Raw genomic sequence first — 21,503 nt, 5'->3', positions numbered from 1 at the left:
GATAAAAAAAGAATAGTGTAGCTTTATAAACTCCTTTACATATAATCTTTGTACCCTGTACAGTATTTCATCTTTTATATAGTACATAATAAAAATTATTGTTTAATGGGAAAGAAAAATAACGATGTACTACATGGTGACTAACATAACATAATAAAAAACAAAACAAAACAAACAGGAAAAAAAAAAAAACTTGCTTCTGGTCACCAGTGGCACGTCCTTTGAGTAGATTAAAAAGAAAGCCCACATACTTATTAGCATATCTACACATTCTATTTGATAAGCTCATTTGTATTTTAACCAAGCTGAATCTATTTTAATGATCCCTAGCTGTGAGGATTCCCCAAATCTTTCATGACTGAGTACAATTAAGACATTCCTTTTTTATTTGTTCTAAGGAATAAGTATGTACTATTTGCTTTAACTGCATCCTCTGATACAGATATAAAATAAGCGCTAAGCTTTAGCACATGCTTCAGGGTCCTGTGAAGTAGCTGTAGATAAAGGGATACCTGGTACTTTCATATGCATTAATCCTCATAGCACATTTACAAGCATATTTAATTGAATTACATTAACAATTCCAGTTAGAAATACATGGCATTTGAACATTTGTTTTGAAAACTGATAGAGGAGTTATGCTAAGTCTAAGAAATGTTTCATACCATTCTGGTTACTGTTTCATAACCTTGTACAATGTTTATTACTCCTCTCTATTCAGAAGTGAGACTACTGACCTACATCACATTTTCATGTCTCAATAACAACATTATAATCTAGTGGCCAATATTTGATCACAAGGAATAGACGAAATCGAAGAACCATTCATGACTCAGGGAAATTTGGAAAGAAAAGTCTTTGGTGGTGGGTGGGGGGAGGCACAAAGTCCAGAAAATGGTGGAATCAAGCCCAAGGAGAGGACACATGTGGAAGAACAGATGTAGACATTTCTTAGAAAGTTCTGGGCAGAGAATATCCCCTGGAATTAAACTTTGGTGCTTCTTCTATCCCAAAGTTCCTAAGTAATTTCTATCAGGGATTCGCTCCCCAACTAAACTAAAAAATTACACAACCTACATGTCAAGAGTGTCTGGGATATGCAGAGAAAACTCAAAGCCAACTCACTCTCAGGGGGCTGTTTCTCCCATGTAGAAGAACCTCCATCTTTTACACCATCCTAACTCAATTCTCTCGTCTTTTCTGCCTAAATTAGAAGTCAAAATATCAGTGGCCTACAGGCCACATGAGAAACACTGATGTGGTTTTTTGGGCTCATTAAAGGAATCAAAATTTGAATTACAATGACATCTTAAATATACAGAATTTCCTATTGTTCTGATAAGACAAAGAATCAAAAAACCCGAGGTCCTTCTTTTCTGCATGGTTATAAGTGGACAGAACCTAACAGATTTTTCTGCCTAATATAAAGTCTCACTCTTACTGACCACCATGGCCCATGGCCTGAGTTCCAACAATCTACACAAATAAATCAATAATGATTTATGACGCAGATACTCTCTATAGACAAAAGGCTCATGAGAACAGCATCATCTGGGATCATGTATGTATGTGAGTGTGTGTAATACACTTTTAATTCTATATGATTCAGCCTTATTATAATTAGAAATGTGATTAAAAGAAAGGGTTTAAACAAGGAAAAATACAATTAGAATAGAATTTCTTTAAATGTACTTTTCACTTCCTTAGAGACAGGGGTTATTTTCCACTACTGAATCTTTTCACCATTGTTAATAACATTAGCATTTTGAAATTTAAATAGTAAAGGAGGGGCTGCTAAATTTCACAGAGATGTCTTCCTTATATCAAGTGCCCTGGCTTGCTGGCCTTTCTGACTTCTCTCTGCACTTTGCATTTCTCCTGCCCCTTGCTTTATGATCCTTCCATTACTCCAGCAATCTCACTGCATATTGGGTACTAAAGTCAACAAAAAAGCAAAGAAAGATCATCAATGAACTATAACGTATGATTTAATGTCAATAAAATTCTAGATAACTTGAGGAGATAAATAACAACCTATTTCCTTAATGCTTGGAAACTTTTCTATTTACTTATCATTTCAGTTATATATTCAGGAGGTTTGAAGCTGCTGACCTTTTAGAAAATGACTCTTTGGAAAGAAGCAGGATGCACCATTGCATATGTAGTTTAAACCATAATGAGAAGAGCCAAATTGTTTCCTCTTATAAGAGTTGTCTTACCGGCATAATAGTAAGAGGATTAAAATACATGAAGAATTGGGCATGATTTTTTTTTTTTACATCAATTTAGGTCGGCAAATGTATTTTGGATAACTTCATTTAACTCCTTCATACTTTATGGAAAAGATCTCTTTCCTCATTTCTGAGTACAACTTCCACTGGAAAGAACTCAGAATGATTTGGTAAAACTGGGGAAATTCAACAATAAGATGACAATAAGGAAATCCGTAACCATGAGTTTGGTCCTATGCAACATCCACCAGCAATCTAGCCAGAAGACCAGTAACGTCTTATAAAAATATGTAATTTCTTTGGCAGGTAAGAATCAAGTTAGAATGTTATAAATTATAGAACAAAAAGAAAATATTTTCCCTACTTATGCAGAAAAAACAAAAGTGCCATATTAGGCTAAAAATTGATTGCTTGATGTCATCACTGATGATCCTTCATAACTCCATACAAAATTCTAGTCTTACATCAGTATTTCATAGGCTTGTGCAGTCACCCATTAATTCACCGTAATCTTTGCAGTTTCTATCATTGCCATGGTTGCTGTGTTTCCTAATGTACAGTATACAATATATAGTCATCTGCATAAAACCATATTTTCTTTTGTTTGTTTTAAATTTGCCTTTTAATTTTTTCATAGTTCAGATATAGAATTATTCTGGGATTAAATAATGAAGACATCAAAGAAAGAAACAAACATTGTACAATGGCAATGAGATGACAATGCACAAAAGAGATGGAATTAAAGTGGCTAAAGAAAGTAGTGGTTTAAAACAAACATTCCAAATCTCTCATAAAACACAGTCAACTGATTCTTCCTCCCTTTTTTCCATGACTAAACCTCTATACAACTTTTCAAAAGCTTCATATCTCAGAAGGTATATTGTAATTCAAATTTTATTTAATATATGTCATGTAGGCAACACTCGGCTATTATATTCTTTATTTGAAATAACCAAAATAGTTATTGATTATGAGAAAAAGAGACAGTGAGACAGTGACAGTGAGACAAGAGAATTAAATCTAGGGACACCTTAAACTAGAGTCCCAGTTTTGACACACTGAAGGAAGCATGGCTCAATGACAGGCCCACATAAGAATTTCAATCTTTAACAACATTTCTACAAATATTTACAAGAGCCAAGGAATCTGTCTATGACAACGGTTATTGAAACATTTTGCATCTACTATGCATTCCCAGCAGGCACAACTTCTTGGGAGACCCTTACTTCACTTGAAAAGAACACAGTTATCCCAGCTACCTGACATCTGCCATCTTGGTTCCTCAGTTCCGCCTCTCCTGAATAGCCCATGCAGTCTCACAGCTGTGGTTTGCATCATCTTCTACCGTGTACCATTCCATAAAGAGCCTATGCTTCTTCCATTCTGATGATACAAAACTGCAGCCAGTTTAGACTCTTTTCTCTTTGGAGAATGAAGAAGAATGAGTAAAAATAGGCAAAACTGATGAGTTCTGAACACTTGGATGACAAAGATTTTTATCACATCACATTTTGTTTAAACTTTGGGAATTTTCATTAAAACATGTTGGTTACTTGAAGATTTTTTTCTGTCCATGAGCACAAGTCCTCTTTCACTAGGTCTGTGTGTAATTTCATGTGGGACCCTTTGGAGGTGTGGAGGGTGGAGTCTGATGAACTCCTTAGAAACTCAAGTGTATGTAACTAACAATTATAAGGAAAGAAAAACATCAACATAAAAATGGAATCTCCTCTTTTTATAAGTCTAGTGGTTTGGGCAATGGAAAGAAAATAATGCTGAGGAACTTAAATACCCATTGTATCATAACTGTTTCAAGGGAGGGCTCAACCTCCGCATCCCTTCCTTCCCTCCCCTAACTGTGCACTTGGACTAGAGCAATTGTGGGGAAGGAGTGACAAAATGAAATCACTCCTGTCTGTGACCTCCCTATCTTCCAGGAAGCATGTAGGGATCTATAATCCTCAGCCTCATTCATGCCTTGGCTTTGAAATGCTCCCTGAGGACAAAGAGCAAACTTCCCCATTGAGTCAGCTATGGCCTCATTTATTGGATGCTACATTCAAACTCTAGAGACACTCAGCATCATCGTTCATTTCTTAAATTTGCTGCCAGCCCACAATATCTTTCCAACTATAAATCTATAAAGGACCTTTAAGATTGGTCTTGAATCCATCATTTAGATAGTGATATCCTCTGCCTCTAGATCTTTCTATTTTATATAACCACAGTGTAATTTTCTTGTCCTCTTGCCACAGCACTGCCTATGCACTTATCCAGTTTCTGAGGATTAGCCTGAACTGGATGTCCTCAAACCTGTTTGGAAGCCATGCTACCATTGCCATATAGTAGCTGGCACTTGAGGGCAGACTATCCATAGTCCCCATGTAACTCCTCCTTCCTCCTTCCAGTAAGGACTCAATGCCATAAACAACTTGGAGTCCACTGAACCTAGAATATATACTTTCGGAAAGATTTTCAAAGACTTTTATTTTTAAAGATTTTACTTATTTATTTGACAGACAGAGATAAGTAGGCAGAGAGGCAGGCAGAGAGAAAGGGGGAAGCAGACTCCCCACTGAGCAGGGAGCCCGATGCGGGACTTGATCCCAGAACCCGGAGATCATGACCTGAGCCAAAGGCAGAGGCTTAACCCACTGAGCCACCCAGGTGCCCAAAGACTATTTTTTTAGAGAAGTTCTGGTTTTACAACAAAAAATGAAAGGGACAGACAGAAATTCCCCTATGCCCACATACACATAGCATCTTCTATTTTCAACACCACTATGAGAATGGTATTTTTTTTTTTAATTAAGGATAAGCCTATACTGACACATCATAATCACCCAAAGTCCCCAATTTACCTTAAGGTTCCCTCTCAGTATTGTGCATTCTATGGGTTTAGACAAATGTATGATGACATAAATCCATCATTAAAATATCACAGAGAGTATTTTCATGCTCTAAAAATCCTCTGTGTTCTCCTTACCTATCTCTGTCCCACTCACCCCCAGACTACAGAATTTTTTATTTTCTCCATAACTTTGCCTTTTCCAGAATGTCTCCATAGTTTACCTTTCCAGTTAGAATCATACATATGCAGATTTTCCATATCAGCTTCTTTCACTTATTTATGTGCATTTAAGATTCCTACCCTTCTACAAAATAGACTTTAAAACAAAGACTCTAACAAGAGACAAAGAAGGACTCTATATAACCATAAAGGGAACAATCCAACAAGAAGATATAATAATTATAAACATTTATGCACCCAATAAGAGAGCACCCACATACATGAAGCTGCTAATAACAAGCACGAAACAAGTGACCAATAGTAGTACAATAACAGTAGGGAACTTTAACACCTCACTTGAATCATTTGAAAGATCATCCAAATAGAAAATAAGGAAACAGTATCCTTGAATGATACTTTGGATCAGATAGATCTAACACATATATTCAGAACACTCCATCCTAAAAGAGCAGCATACACATTCTTTTCAAGGGTACATGGAACATTCTCTGCTGTGGCAACACATTTCTAGGTATGTCTCCTAAGGGAAGGGAACTAAAAGCAAAAATAAAATATTAGGAATACATCAAAATGAAAAACTTCTGCATAGTAAAGGAAACAGTCAACAAAACAAAAAGACTGACTACTGAATGGGAGAAGATATTTGAAAATGATTTATCCAATAAATGGTTAGTATCCAAAATATTTAAAAATCCAATTAAAAAATGGGCAGAAGCCATGAACAGATATGTACCCAAAGATGACGTAAAGGTGGTCCACAGATACGTGAAAAGATGTTCAACATCACTCATCATCAGGAAAATGCAAACCAAAACCACGAGATATCATCTTATACCCATCAGAATGGCTAAAATTAAAAAAAAAAACAAAAACAAAACCAAGAAACAACAGGTGTTAGTGAGTATGTGGAGGAAAAAAGGAACCCTCATGCACTGATGATGGGAATGCAAACTGTGCAGCCACTAGAGAAAACAGTATGGAGATCCCTCAAAAAATTAAAAATAGAATTACTATACGATCCAGTAATTTTACTACTGATTATCTCCCCAAAAAGTCCCAAAAAGTAATTCAAAAAGATTAATGCACTTGTATGTTTATTGCAGCATTATTTACCATAGCCAAAATATGGAAGTAACTCAAGTGTGCATTGATAGATGAATACAAAAAGAAGATATATGTGTGTGTGTGTGTGTGTGTGTGTGTGTAATGAAATCTTGCCATTTGCAATAACATGGGAGGATCTAGAGTATTATGCTAAGTGAAATAAATCAGTCAGAGGAAGACAAATACCGTACGATTTCACTCATGGAATTGAGGAAACAAACCAAAAAAAGAGACAAAGAAACCACACTCTCCCTCTCTCTCTCTAATTTTTTTTTTTCCAAAGAAACCACTCTTAATTATAGAGAACACACTGGTGGTTAGCAGAGGCAGGAGGGAGGATGGGTTAAATAGGTAACAGGGATTAAGAGTATACTTCTTTTGATGAGCCCTGAGTAATGTTTAGAATAGCTAAATCAGTATATTGTCCACCTGAAACTAATGTAACACTGTGTGTTAATGATAAAACTGTGTGTTAAATAATTAAAAAATAAATTATTATTATTTTTAAAAGGATTCTTCCTTGTCTTTCATGGTTTGACAGCTCTTTCTTTTTCACACAGAATTTGTGTGGATACACCAGTTTATCCATTCACTGACTGAAGGACATCTAGGTTGCTTGCAAGTTTTAGAAATTAGTTATAAAGTTGCTATAAACATCCATGTGCAGGCTTTTGTGTGGACATAAGTTCTCCAGAAGGAATTTTTATATATTTCTCACTTTCCTGAGCAAGAAAATACATCCAGGTCCGTTTCTCAGTACACATTCTCCTCTCTAAATGGGATTGCACACTGAGCCTGCTTTAGTTACCAGCTTGACAGATTTCTGATGGTTGTCAGGAGCTAGTGTTTGCCTATTTTTGTGTTGACTTTGTGTCCTTAAAACCGAAGCTTGATTTTCTTATAGTTTTGATGAAAATAAACTCCTGGTTCAGATTGTCAGCAAGATAAAGAATCTCTTCTTATGCTGTTGAGAATAATGTTCAAAGAGGGGAAGAATTGAAAAGGGTCCAGATTTACTAAGAAGTTTATGGCTCTCCACCCATTAATTCTTTCAAACATACATATTTGTGCAAATGCATTTAGCATACATATTCACAAAGAGGAAATATTCCCATCCCCCAGTGTCTAAAAATTATGAATGATGCAGAAGCCTGTGACAAATAATGGACATTCTACAAATGTACATCAATGACTTACATGAGAAAATTAAGTATAGATTTTTTTTTTTTAAGCTGAGCGATTAAAAGCTCTACTTTAGTGGAGGACAGATTTAGCAATACAGATTATTTACCTGTAGATATCTATAAAACAAACCAAAGGTAAGGTGACACACAATAAACTTACTATTTTGGCTTGATAAGGGATTTGCTCTGCCTTATTTTTCTGAAGATTTTACTTATTCATTTTATTTGAGAGAGAGAGAGAGAGAGAACATGAGTGGTGGGGAAGGACAGAGGAAGAGGGAGATGGAGACAATCTCAAAAAGACTCCCTGCTGAGTGCAGAGCCCAGTGTGGGGCTCCATCTCACGACCCTGAGATCATGACCTGAGCCGAAACCAAAAGTCAGACACTTAACTGACTGAGCCATCCAGGTGCCCCTCTGCCTTTCTTTTAAGAAATCCCAAAACTTTTTTTAAAAATGATGTGTATTATATTGATAAAATCAAATACCCATATGTTTTATTGCTACTAATTAAAAGATTCAGAAAAAGAGAAATTAAGGGAGTTTAAGAGGAGGCTCAGAATGAACTGTCTGACTGGAGGTTTCTTAGATGGCCTGAAGAAAAATACAAAACACATTTTCATGCATTGCTTCCTGCAGACTTGCGAGACAAGGATGACTGCGCACTGTATTATAATCTTTGGCAGAGGTTCACTTGATCATATTTTTAGAAATTTAATGTAAAATAAAAATGCAAACATTTAGTCTCTAGACAAGTATTTATATTCCTTGTGATGACACTCAAATGACTTTGGCAGGATTCTGAGGAGTTGGCAGTTTCTACAAAATATGCCAATTAAAGAACATAATGTTCCTACGCTGTATCATGCCACTTGCTTCTACAACACAAATATTGAACGTTTATCACATGCACTATCAGATACTCTATGGTAACATGTCTGCAGAGCTCCTGGTCCTTTGAAAAATAGGACTGAGTCATAAAAAGGATGCAAAATATCATCATTACTGAGAACATTTGGCAAAATAAGCTCTGTATGTTAAAACATGTTAAAACAAAATTATTTAATAAAACTAAGTGTTTCAGTTCAACTCAGCTTATGTGTTCAAGTTAATCAGTGAACAATAAAGAAACTAAAATAGAGAATGGCATTCTATCAATTTTTTTCCCTTTTTGGTCTCTGGTTAAAAAGACAAACTGTTTTCCTTCTAGATTTGTTTTTGAAATATTATAGATTTGTATTTCAAAAATAGTTAATGATAAGTAAACCATGATTTTCTACATGTATGAAAAAAATTTTCTGTATTCTTTTTTTTTTCATTTTCTGTAGACACACATAGATTTACTTCAAACTTATTCAAAAACATCAGAATAATGCATCAACTTTATCTGCTTTCAGGCTCAATACAGACTGGCTTTTTTTTTTTTTTTTTAAGATACTATTTATTTATTTGACAGAGAAAGACACAGTGAGAGGGGAACACAAGTTGGAGGAGCATGAGAGGGAGAAGCAGGCTTCCCGCTAAGCAGAGAGCCCAATGTGTGACTCGATCCCAGGACCCTAGGATCATGACCTGAGCCAAAGGCAGGAGCTTAACGACTGAGCCACCCAGGCACCCCCAGACTGGCTTTTTTAAAAATAATGAGAAAACTCAAGGTTTTGTGATTTTTTAAATGTTGCTAAAATTTAGTATGGATCATTTATTTTGTTTAAACAGAGGCCAGCAAAGCTATGGACATTTTTGGTTAATTCCAAAGGATAAGCAAGAAGAAAAAGAATTAGGCCAACTCTTCAAAGGAATAAAGAAATGTTTCTAACATGGAACAATGAAGGTATCACTTATGTCATAGAAGGCTTCAAGATATATGTGGGTTAAATTCCAGGAAAAAAGATCATTCTCTAATAAGCCCCATATGTATATGTATATATAAGTCTGGAAGACAGACTTTTTTCAAGAAGACAGAAAACATGGACCAAACAAACCCAATAGAAGCCAATGGAAACCCAATGGAAACAAACCCAGTGGAAAGTCCACTGTGGAATTAGTACACAAACTGTGCCTCAGAGCACACTAGCACACTTAGAGTAGTTTGAAACAGAAACCAAGCCTCAAGAGATACTGTTTTACTGCAGTCCTAACAGAGGAGAAAAATCTGTAAACACTCACACACTGAAGATAAAAGAGGCTCAGAGAGAATTGTAGAACAAAGCACCAAATGTATTTATTTTTGGTTTTGATAAGGAAAAGTACTTCTTGAAGAATGTAATATGGATTTGATATTAGTTGTTCTTTATGGCAGACAACCTGAACCAACATGCAAACTTCTTCCTCTGCTCTCAGAACCTTTGGTCTCTGTTCCTAAGAATTTTCAGTTTTACCATTAACCATTCATAAATGCCCATGTCTGGTGGACTATGGAGCTTAAACCTTACCAGATTCCAGCCAGCATAAGCGGGCTGTGGAAGGCTTACCTTGTGGTCCACTTCTTTTGGAAGAATGCAGTCTATCTTACTGAGGTGACCAGGTGTTTTGTATGCACGATAGTCAACTCTACCCACCGACAAAGAAAAACCCCAGCCCTATCTGGAAGCACTCTTTTGGACTGATCCTGAATAAAATGCTCCTTTACAATCAAGAACGAACAACCTTTCTAGTCATGGAGAAGTTTCTCCTATATTAAACAAGTAAAGCATTTCCAGCATAGGTCCTAATTCAAGCCATTACAAGGAAGAAATTAAGGGAGTGTTGTTTGTGGATTTGGGCTGCAGCTTTCCTTTAGTACTTCCACACATAACAAGTCTGGGGTTGAAAGGAGAAGAGAAGTCATTTGTAAAACTCGAAGTTAACTCACCATTCCGACTCTCTTCATCGATAGCAACTATGGTGGCTGGTGGTCCTCCCCTAGCTAGTTTGCAATCTAAAGAGAGAAAACAACCAAAGGTAAGAAGGAGCAACTGCAGGACACTCACCCTGAGATGAAATTCATTCAGATGAAATTCATTGGTATTTATAAAAGAAAAATCCTACAATCAAATCAAATCTATAGGCATCATTATTTTACTTTTAATATTTTTTTAGCTTAAAAAAATTTCATGAGAACCACATAGATTCCTTGCAACATCATAACACAATCACTTTGTACACCACAAAACTACTCAAATCTTACTGAGAAAACACCAGCAGAAACCACTGGAGAGCAGAAGTCCTTCAGGACAGAGATAATGGGATGGTAATTTAACCCAAAGAAATAACATAAAGGAATGATTAACAAGGATAAATTGTAATTAAAGCTTCACAACAGAAACAAACATAATTGGACTTTAATTGTGATAAAGGGTCTAATTAAAGGGAGTGAATAGAATTTTAATAATGTTCTAAAGAGAATGAAACAAAGACAGACAAGCAGTGTTCATGAGGTTGTTTGGCACTTTTATTTTTGTCATCTTACCCTCATATTGCCAGTCTGGAGTCAAAAGTATAGAGTCATCAATGGAAGCAGATCAGAAAAATGGAAGAAAGAAAGGAAGAAAGAATATATGTATATATTTAGTGTGGATTGAAAGATATAAATAGCACTATATAACAACAGATACATCACATAATGACTTGAGGAAAAGAAATACATAAAATCCTTCTCTCGGGTTTTCCAGTCTTAATGTAATATTAACACAGTAACTTGATAATATATGTCATTAGCATCTCCAAACTTTATTATGGATAGGCTTGCAAATACTACAAAGTACATTTATATGTTTTCTGTGAAAAGGTAAATACGAGTTACTTCTGAACAGTCTATTATCCCTATGTTGAATGAACCTTAAGGATAGTGCCTGTCCATCAGGAGAGATGACTAATTTGTCGTCTAATACCCTGCTAATACCTTGCCAAGAGTCTCATGATAATGAACATGTAAAAAGTACCATGAGCTATACTATCCATAATAATTAACATGTGAAGCCTTTGCCCACAAGATGTCACAGCTATGCTTGTGAGACGTAAAGCACTCTGGGAGGTCTTCCGTGAGCCTGATGGGGCTGTATTGGCAGTTATGGCTCCAAAGCACAGTCCTTTGACTACAGCGTAAGACAGATTTGCTTAAAGCTGTCCAAGTATGTCTGTTATTTGGAAGATTCTGAGGTTATTCATTCTTTCATTTGTCCATTCATTCATTCGAACTCCATTATGCACATGGGCATGAATAATAAAGCCTTCAGTATGCTCCACTCTATACTGTAAAGTATATGCTGTCTCATGTGAAGCTGAAAATCTCAGAGGTCTCCGGTGTTTTTCTTCGCCTCATTAACATTCAAGGAATTCCAAGTCACAACATTTTAGATTTAAAATATCTCATACTCATTACACTCCTCCTCCTTCCTCCACCCCCGACATACACTGTCACTCCTGCTCTTGCAATGATTTCCTCACTACCTCCCAGAAGCTTTGTTATCACCATGTGTTCATCGATTCATCCCGTGAGAATTACATTCATGCACCCAAATCAAAGGTAAAATAATGGCACCTCTCTACACAACACCGTGTATGTTTTCTCTGGAGTACAGAAAACTTTCTTACGATACCATTTAAAGCTTTTCAAATCTAAGTGGTTTAAGACAACATTTCAAAAGATATCAGATCTCCACAAGGTTTATTTACAATTAAGCTTTGTGCCTTTCAGCTATATCAGACCCCTGACTCTTGCAGGAACATACTTTGTATGTTTAGGGAAGTTCTGTTAACTGAATTCATTCTTGCCTCTCTTCTGCCCAGCAAAGCTCTGCTCATTTTGGTAGAACATGATTTCTCCTATTTCATGAAAACTTGCCCACATCCCCACTTGGAATTTGTCTTTTACTTCATGTTCTCATATATTTTCATCTAGTTTTGTATTCCTCTACACATTCAAACATTATTCATTCATTCAGGAAAATTTGTAGATGAATTACACTGTGCTGAACATGGGAATACAAAATTAACAGCTCTGTTCTTCAAAGGTCTCAGGTGAAACAGGTTGGAGACTAACGAGAACAAAGATGCATAAACAATCACACAAGTGTAGGGCAACGTGGTCCATGTGGAGGCAATTCCTTAATCAGTTCACTGACAACATAAATGATTAAAAGCAAAAAGAGACAATGCATGTGGGGAGTGGAAATGGGATACACAAGAAGGCAGAGGCCATTTGTGCAGAAGAGGATAAACGAAACCTGACCAGTTCTTTCCAGAAGCAGTTCTCACGTTACCAAACATCTCTTCCCTTTGTCCTTTAGAGAGTAGCTACTTCTCCAAAGTATTCCTTCACCAGCTGGGTATCATTAAATGTATGGATATGCTTTCTCTACTCAGCTAAGCCAAGTGCGACTCCCCACCTCCCAGCTCTAACTAACCCCCTGACCCCTCCACTCAATCCATTCCCTAGTCACCACCAACCCAATTCTTGTTGGCTGTGCCATCTGCTCAAATGTCCTTCCTCCTTCTCTTCTTCCCTGGCTTGACTTCTATTTCTTTTTTTAAAAAAACCTGGCAAGGCATCCCCTCTTCCAGAAAATCTGCCTTGTTGTTAGCCCAGATTCAGATTCAGTGACTCTTCTCTGTATTCCTTCAGTGCCCACGATGTTCCATGTCACACATTACACCACAGCAAAGACAAGTATGTCTTTCTCGCAAGAGCTCATCCGACCAAATCTCCACCATAATCATCTTAATAACATTAGTAACCATCATATTCATTACATTCCACCTTAGTAACCAGTTCTTAAGAGATGGTCTTAAAGAACGTGTATTGATTTTTCCTGAACTACAGTCTGCCCAGCTACAACCTCCCATTTGAACGTCCTCCATGAGAGCTGCCGGAAGTCTCTGTTTTCACTACATCTTCAACATAGAGGCTCAGCTGTGGCTCCTCCCACTTAGTCTGCATTAGGAGACTTTCCCTAAGCTTTCCTCTTCCAGCAGACTCCACCTTCCCCTCACCCCAGTAAGATAGTCTTTTTTTTTTTTTTTAAGATTTTTATTTATTTGACGGAGAGAGACTCAGCAAGAAAGGGAACACAAGCAGGGGGAGTGGGAGAAGGAGAAGCAGACTTCCAGGTGAGCAGGGAGCCTGACGAGGGGCTCGATCCCAGGACCCTGGGATCATGACCTGAGCCAAAGGCAGACTCTTAACGACTGAGCCACCCAGGCAGCCCCACCCCCAGTAAGATAGTCTCATATCTAACAAATACTTCAGTTATTTGTAATCAAACCAAAAGTGATGTAATTTCTCTAAAGACTAACAATGCTAGTGAAGAGAGATTAGTCAGATATCTAAAAATAACCTACTAATGGCATTTTCACAACAGCTAAAATGTTTGTTTTGGAATGATGCATTCATGAAAGCATGATTAATTAGTTTTGAAAGGTCCAAAAATATTTTCAACAACAAAGTATATTCATAATTGTCTTGAAAAGAAAGTAATTTCGGATGGAATAGCCAGGGATGTATTGTGTACGCAAAATATCCAAATGGACATCAAAATGAAGATTAGAAAGCAATTTGGGGGCTGGGTGATGCTGTTCTCTATGGCCTATGGATAATTTGTCCAGCACATGAAAGGCAGGTTAGCTGATAACGCTTGTACCTTGGAAATGGAGTTCCCTAATCTATTTAATTTCATCCTTGACTGTCCTGGTTAAATCACAAATTCATTGTTTTTCATGCCTCAAATTTCTAACCTCTTAGGCCACTACCTGCTTCCCATAACCAATTTATTGTAAAGTGCAGGCTATGAATACAAATATCTGAATGCTCAGTGTGATATATTTTTGCAAATTTCTCATCAAGCTACGAATAAGCCATGTATTTTTAAATAATCTCATGCAACAAGTTGGATTTAAAACCCAAAAAGAAGTATTAGAGAAAGACATAATATCCTGGTTTTAAAGGCACTATATCTGTGATATGCCATTCTCACTGAAGCCTGAAGCTTAGAGCATGGCACAAATGGGTTACAGAAAGGCAAGAATCCAAAATTGTCAAAACATGCTCAGTCCTTACCAGGAAGTCACTGTAGCCAGGAAAACCACATTTCAACCTTAGCCTATTTTCAAAATGTCCTTTTAAGGCCAAACAATGCGTTTTCAATAAAATTTCAATAAAACCTAATTACTTGTTTGGTGTTTTTTGGGGGAGGGGAATATTGATATTGTAGGTGCCATGGCTGTATTAATCACTTGCATATTGTACTTGCCGTAGATCTCTCTTCTGAGTCTGGGTCCTATTGTCCAGGTGATACCTACACTTGGGATATCAAAGTTTCCTTAAACATATTGTTATCCTGAGCCCGAACCTGGCCTCTTCCAGTATGTGTTATATCAGTGAATAAGCACACTTCTGCATAAACCAGAAACCAGATGATCACCTTCGAGTTTAACCATTTCCCTCATGTTCCTGGACTGAATCCACCAACAAGTCTTGAATTCCTACAGAAAAAAAGCTTCTCATATCTACCTACTGCATTCAGTCTCCAGTGTCAGCACACTGATCCAATCTCTTACTTATCAAACAGGTTTGATAACTATTTTCTCTATTGGCAATCTTGCCCCATTCTTTAATATCTTAATCTACATGATCTTTTATAAGGACCAATTGGCTTACCATTTCATGATTTGCCATTGCCATTGCCATTGTTAAAACATTTTTTTTAATGACCTACAATCCTCTGCACAGTCTGATTTTAGAATGAAAACCAAACTGCAAGGCCTACCAGGACCTGTATGATATGGATTCCTCTTCTCTCCTCTCCCATCCGTTCCTGTACCTTCACTTGTTGTCAACATTCCAAGTGGACTTGTTTCTTTTCCTCAGGCATTCTATTCTCCATCCTGAGCTACCTCAAGACCTTTCCATATTGCAGTATTTCTTGTTTCTAATCTTTATTCTCAGCCCATCATTCACTTGCATATCCTTTAGATTTTGGTGTATGCCTTACTTTCTCAAAGAAACCATTTCCAACCCTCAGGTTCCCTGATATATACTCTCATAACTCTGCCTTCTAGTGCCAGTTTATGAATATCTGATTCCTCACTGACAGATCTTCTATTCCTCAGGGTTGTGTCCTGGGGCAGATTTTCTAGAACATAATTGATTCTCAGCAATTATTTATTGAACAAAAGAATTTATGGCTTCAACCAAATTTACACAACTTTTTCAAAGCCCACTGTAACTTAATCTTTTTTTCCTTTTTAATATTAGAAATATCATTCTCATATATAAGTAATGGAGAAGGAATGAACAACAAATTGTCTTAAGATAGGATCATTAATGCTACCTCAGGAGAAGTGTGAAGGGGAGCAGGATGGGCCAGGTCAAAATATGTCACTTGGGTACACAGAGCTGAAGGCAATTGAGACCCAACAGAGTCAGGAAAAGCCTTTTACCTTTTTTTTTTTTTTTTTTTTTTTAGCGGTGTAAAAGAATCCAGAAAGGAGGCCTATGCCAGCAAGACAGTTATCACCAGAGATAACTTTTTCATCTTAGAGACTTGTCTGCATGTCAAGGCAAACATCTATTTACCAAACACTTCTTCTTCACATTATCCTGTGAATTGTCTTCCTCCTCTTTGAAGCCCCAGATCCCTGTCCCTTTCCTCAGTCCAAGATGGTATGTATATAAACCTCAACCGCCTGGCTGCCTTTGAGTCTCATAGCTTTGTGAGTCATTAATTTTGGTTTCCTCCTATTAATTTGTCATTATGGGGGGGGTGGTTTCAGCCAAGAACCTAGAGGGGTAGAGGGAAAATGGCTTTCCCCTTACATGTGAAAATCTACTATTGAGGTAAAAGAAGGGATAGGCCAGTTTTGTAGGACTTTGAGGTTCTGTGGGATGAGTAATGGAAGACTGTGGAGAGGTCAGAATGATAGAGAAAGAGGAGAAATGGAAAAACAAGGGAGGAGAAGACGTTTGCTTGTCTCCAACTGACTAAAATTTCTGTTAGGATTTTATATGCCAACAATCCAGTTGTCTGCACTGAAGAACAATCATAGAGCAAGACTACACCAATATCCTAATAATAGCAAGATGTGTCCCAAGGTCTTCTGTAACTTGGTCAAATTGTACTTGAAGAAATAAAACTCGAAGACCTCAGATACCAAATATTTTATGACAGCAAAAATCACCAATACTTTTGTGTCACCTTAGAATTTTCACACAGCTATTTCCTTACCAGCTGCCTATGATTATCAATGAATTATTCTATCACTCATCAGGGTATTTGACATTATGGAATCATTCAATATATTTGTGGTACTATGAAATATCCTCCTTCATGGAAAATGGATAAAAGAAATAACTCATTAAATTCTTAGTCATTTCAAATCTTTTGGGAGAGTGTTTTCAGATGTTAAAGCAATTGATTCCTAATATAGTACAGAAGTAAGAACATGTGCTTTGGAGTCAGAAAACCTAACTTCAAATCCTAACTGTGGCCTTTAATAGTAACATAATATTGAACAGATTATTAACTTCTCATACCTCAGTTAATATAAATAGGAATAATAGCAAGTATAAGTACCTCACAGATTTATTGCAATAAGGATAAATGAGCTAATCTATGGCAATTTCTTAGAATAGTGGCTAGCAAATTGTACAGGCAGAATAGATACACTTTTAATTTTTACAGTATCATTATTTTAGAAACAATATATTTGGAAAGTCATTCCTATTTTTCCTTCTTGATCAAAAGACAGTAGAGAATCTCTTGGCTTCCTCTAAATATTCAGTGGGGGGTGATCTTACTTATGTATGTGATCATGAGGTACATTCCCATTAAGGATAAAAGTCATATGAGATGGCACTGATGATTGAATAGACATAAATATGCTAGAATTCTTATTGCAGATATCAATGTTAGATACACTATCTTAGATTAAATTTAATAGAGGCATATATGATGCTTGAAGCCCAGGTTCAGAAGGTAGAGGGATGCTCACAGTCATCCACTGGTTCCTCTGTAGTCCTGAAATGTACTGGTGTCCAAGTGATCAAGCAGAAAGGTCAAGAAAGGCTTACATATCTCCTGAAACATCTACTCTTCTCAGCATTCCTCTGGTATCAGTTTGGATATCCAAAGTCATCTGAACTCTCTTGTTTAGAAGCCTGCATTTGTATACACACACACACACACACACACACACACACTGAATTAGTTGCTTAGTTCCAAGCAATCTGGCCTCTCATTCAAAGGGGTTCTTGTCTCTCTTTAAATTTCATGTTGCACGAATATTTTACTTTCAGTTTGCTTGTCACAAGCAGCAGCACGAGTCTATTCTCATCTTTTCAGTTGATTTTCAGAATATTCATTTCCAGATAAATACACATAGAAGTGAAATCTGAAGACAGAAAGATTCCCTCATCCAGTGTTATTATTAACTGGATTATATGATTTGATTAAGATGTTCCAACAGCATGGTCTGGTAATATCCCCTGAAGTCATTATTGAGTAACATTCTCCATCAAGGCTTTCGTTAGGATACTTTGTGGTAGAGACTGTGGTTCCCTCAGCTACTGTTTTCTTCTGAAGTTACTTCACTTCACTGCAATCAGTCTATCAATAGCAGTAGGCTTGTGCATGGCTGGCATTTGGTGAGAGAGAGAAACGCATTCTTATTAAGAAGTTAACGGATGAAAGTAATCAAAATAAAGACAAGTCAGGGGCTTGTACAAAAAAAAGCAGGTTAGAAATTGTCAGTAGAAGTCTGATGAGAAGATCAAGCAAACATTTTAAGGTTATTTTTGCTCACAGGGAATATTACTAGATTATCTTATAATTTTATGTAAATGTATTGTCAAATATGTTAGTCTTTATACCCAAATGTGAATTTCTTCTTTTAAAAGAGTTTATGTATTTATTTTTGTGTGCACGCATGAAAGAGAGAGAGAGAGAGAGACAGAGAAAGTGTACGCAGGAGCCTGAGAGAGGGGTGGGGGATGGTGATGGGGGAGAAGCAGAGAGAGAAGCAGACTTTAAATGATTTAAATGTTCCTGCTAGGTAAATTCTACAAAATTTGCTTATGTCTTCATTTTAAAAATTACTTTCACATAATTTTAAATTCACATATTTTAAGTTTATGTAAAATTTAAATTTCACATAAATTAAAGTATTTAAGTAGCAGTTTCTTACCCTTTTCGACCTTCATAAGAAAGCCATTAGCAGATCAAAATAGGCCCAGGATGTGTTAGCATTTGTGATGTGCATTTAACATACTGGAACAGTGACAGCACATTTAATTACATGTATATAGATTGTAAAGGATATAGAGTGATTGGAAGTCATGCAAAGGATTTTCTTTTTAAAATTATCTGAGGAATGATTACAACTAAAATAAAATCATTATTAATATAGTAACATAAAGTAAATTGTGTATCTCTTCTATAAGTTCTTTGCAAGATTTTGCTCTTATCCTAAAGTCATCTCAAAAGGCATTTTCTGTCGGGTAGCTCATCTTACCACATTATCTAATTTGTCTTTAGATTTTATCATTGAAATATAAAGGAGAAAGGAAGGCATAAGGGTTTGTGCCAAGAGGAAAAGAAAATTATTCAAGAAACACTTTATGAAAAACAGTTAAAGAGTTTATAGTGTTTCCAAAAGCTAATTTATTTTATTTTCTAATTATTCTTAATGAGGTAGCTCAGAAGTTCTCAGTCATGATTCTTACTCAGATCCTCAACAAGGTCAAAGGATAAAATGGCACATCAACATTGTTGATTGAAACGGCATTCTCCAACAGAGAGATCCTGAAGAAGCCTTTCTTTGCAGCCTGCTTGCCTATTTAAGTCAACTTCCTTGCCACAAGCCAATTACGAGTACCCAACTGCCAGTGAAAAGGCAAACTATGGGGTAAGTCAGAGACAAAAGTTTAAGAACACCAAACCCCAAACACTGTATCCACATAAGCATCACATCTGTTTTCTTCCTTTTTTCCCCCAGCTTTGAGATATTATTGACATAGAACATGCATAACTTTATGGTGGATGATGTAATGATCTGATCCACATCTAGGCTGTGAAGCGACTGCCAGAATAAGGTTAGTTAGCAATTTCATACCCTCACATCATTTGCCCCTGCATGTGTGTAAAGCATTTAAGCTGTACTCCCCGGTAAACTTTCAGCATAGAATACAGAATTGTTAATTATAGTCACCGTGTTGGACATTAGAGCTTCAGAAATTTCTCACCTTAGGGCTGGAAGATTTTCATTTATTTTTAGATTAAAAAATTATCTCTCGATTTCTTTTTTGACTCACTGGTGTTCAGGTGTATGTTTAATATTCACATATTTGTGGATTTTCCAGTTTTCTTTCTATTACTGATTTCTAGTTTTATACCACTGTGGTCAGAAAACAAATAGTACGATTTAAATCTTCTTACATTTGCTTTGTGACCTAACAAATGACCGATCTTGGAGAATGTTCCAAGTGAGAAGACTATGTGTTCCGCTGCTGTTGGATGGGATGTTCTGTATGTGTCTGTTAGCTCCATTGGGTGTAAGGTGTGATTCTAGTTCAATGTTTCCTTCTTGATACTCTATCTGGACCATCCTTCCATTGTTGAAAGTGGAGTATTAAAGTCCTGTTATTGTATTGTTGTCTATCATTTCCTTAAGAACTTTTTATATTTGCTTAATATATTCAGGTGCTCCAATATTGGGTGCATATATAATTGTTATAATGTCTCATTTAATTTATCCCTTTCTTCAATATGTAATGATCTCCTTTGCTTCTTATTACAGTTTTTTTACTTAAAATCTATTTTGTTTGATGTCAGTATAGCTACTCATGTTCTCTTTTGGTCTCTGTTTTCATGGAATATCCTTTTCCACCCCTTTCTTTGAGTCTATATATGTGTTTGACGCTAAAGTGATCTCTCACAGGCAGCACTGATGGGTCTTGTTTTTTAAAACACTTGATCAATATGCCTTTTGATTGGAGAATTCAATCCACTTTCCTTATAGTAATTATTGATAGGTGTGGAATTACTATTCCCATTTCATTGTTTTCTGGCTACTTTGCAGAACCCTTGTTCCTTTCTTCCTCTTTTGCTTTCATTTCTGTGAACTGGTAATTTTCATTTGATATCTTTGATTCTCTTCTCTCTCTCTCTCTTTGCAGATCTAGTGAGAGTTTTTAATTTTTAGTTACCATGGGGCTTACAAAAAACATCTCATAGATATAGCAGTGCATTTTAAGTTATCACCTTAATTGCATGCAGTAACACTACACTCTTACTGTCACCCCTCATAATTTTCATTTTTGGTGTCACAATTTACCTCTCTTTATACTGTGTATCCACAACTCATTATTGTAGCTACAGTTATTTGTAATGCTTTTATCCTTTAACTTCCACCCTAGAGTTAGGTGATTAACACACACCACATCACAGAATTAGAATATCCTGAATATTCATGATTCTTACGGCCTTGCCTTGGTGTCTGTGCATCTGAGGAGGTAGGTACGGCTTCTAGTCTTTAAAGATTGGCTTTGGCAGGCAAAGCCCTTCACCAGTCAGCTCATCCAGAGACTCTGGTGGTATCTGTGGGCAGGCTTACTGTTGGATTCCTTGGGTGGACAGATATGGTGCCTGGGTCAGCAGGGGGTCAGGCCTGGTGCTTTGGTACATGGAGACCAGTCTGGTGCCTGGGTCTATGAAGATGAGCTCAAGCCTGGGTTTACAAGGGTCAACCTGGTGCAAGTTACTAGTGGTGAGGATATAGCATCCGAGTGCCCAGGGTCTAGCCCAGTATTGGGATGGGCCAGGAACCTGGGTTTCATGGAAGCTGGCTTGAGGGCTAGGGCAATGGGACCAGCCTGGTGCCTGTGTGAGCCTAGAGCCTGGTTTGTGGAAGTTAGCCTGGTGGTTAATTTAGTGAGGACCTGTGTGGTCCTAAGGTACATGGGCAGTCTGGTCCCTACAAGCT

General features: G+C 36.8%; 1 protein-coding gene across 1 annotated transcript in view; it reads right to left on the bottom strand.

Moving 5' to 3' along the window:
• PCDH15 (protocadherin related 15) overlaps positions 1 to 21,503 on the bottom strand; it is a 1,265,671-nt gene that overhangs the window by 673,612 nt on the left and 570,556 nt on the right. Inside the window, exons 4-5 of the mRNA XM_032845308.1 lie at positions 10,999 to 11,013; positions 10,402 to 10,467 (exon numbers count right to left, since the gene is read on the bottom strand). Of these exons, the coding sequence (XP_032701199.1) occupies positions 10,402 to 10,467; positions 10,999 to 11,013 (81 nt within the window). The remainder of the gene's footprint in view (positions 1 to 10,401; positions 10,468 to 10,998; positions 11,014 to 21,503) is intronic.

This window comes from Lontra canadensis, unplaced genomic scaffold, assembly GCF_010015895.1.
Source record: "Lontra canadensis isolate GAN:19392208 unplaced genomic scaffold, GSC_riverotter_1.0 scaffold162, whole genome shotgun sequence".
Taxonomy (NCBI): Eukaryota; Metazoa; Chordata; class Mammalia; order Carnivora; family Mustelidae; genus Lontra; species Lontra canadensis.
Note: the sequence above shows the minus strand (reverse complement) of the source record. Positions and strands in the feature narration are given on the sequence as shown.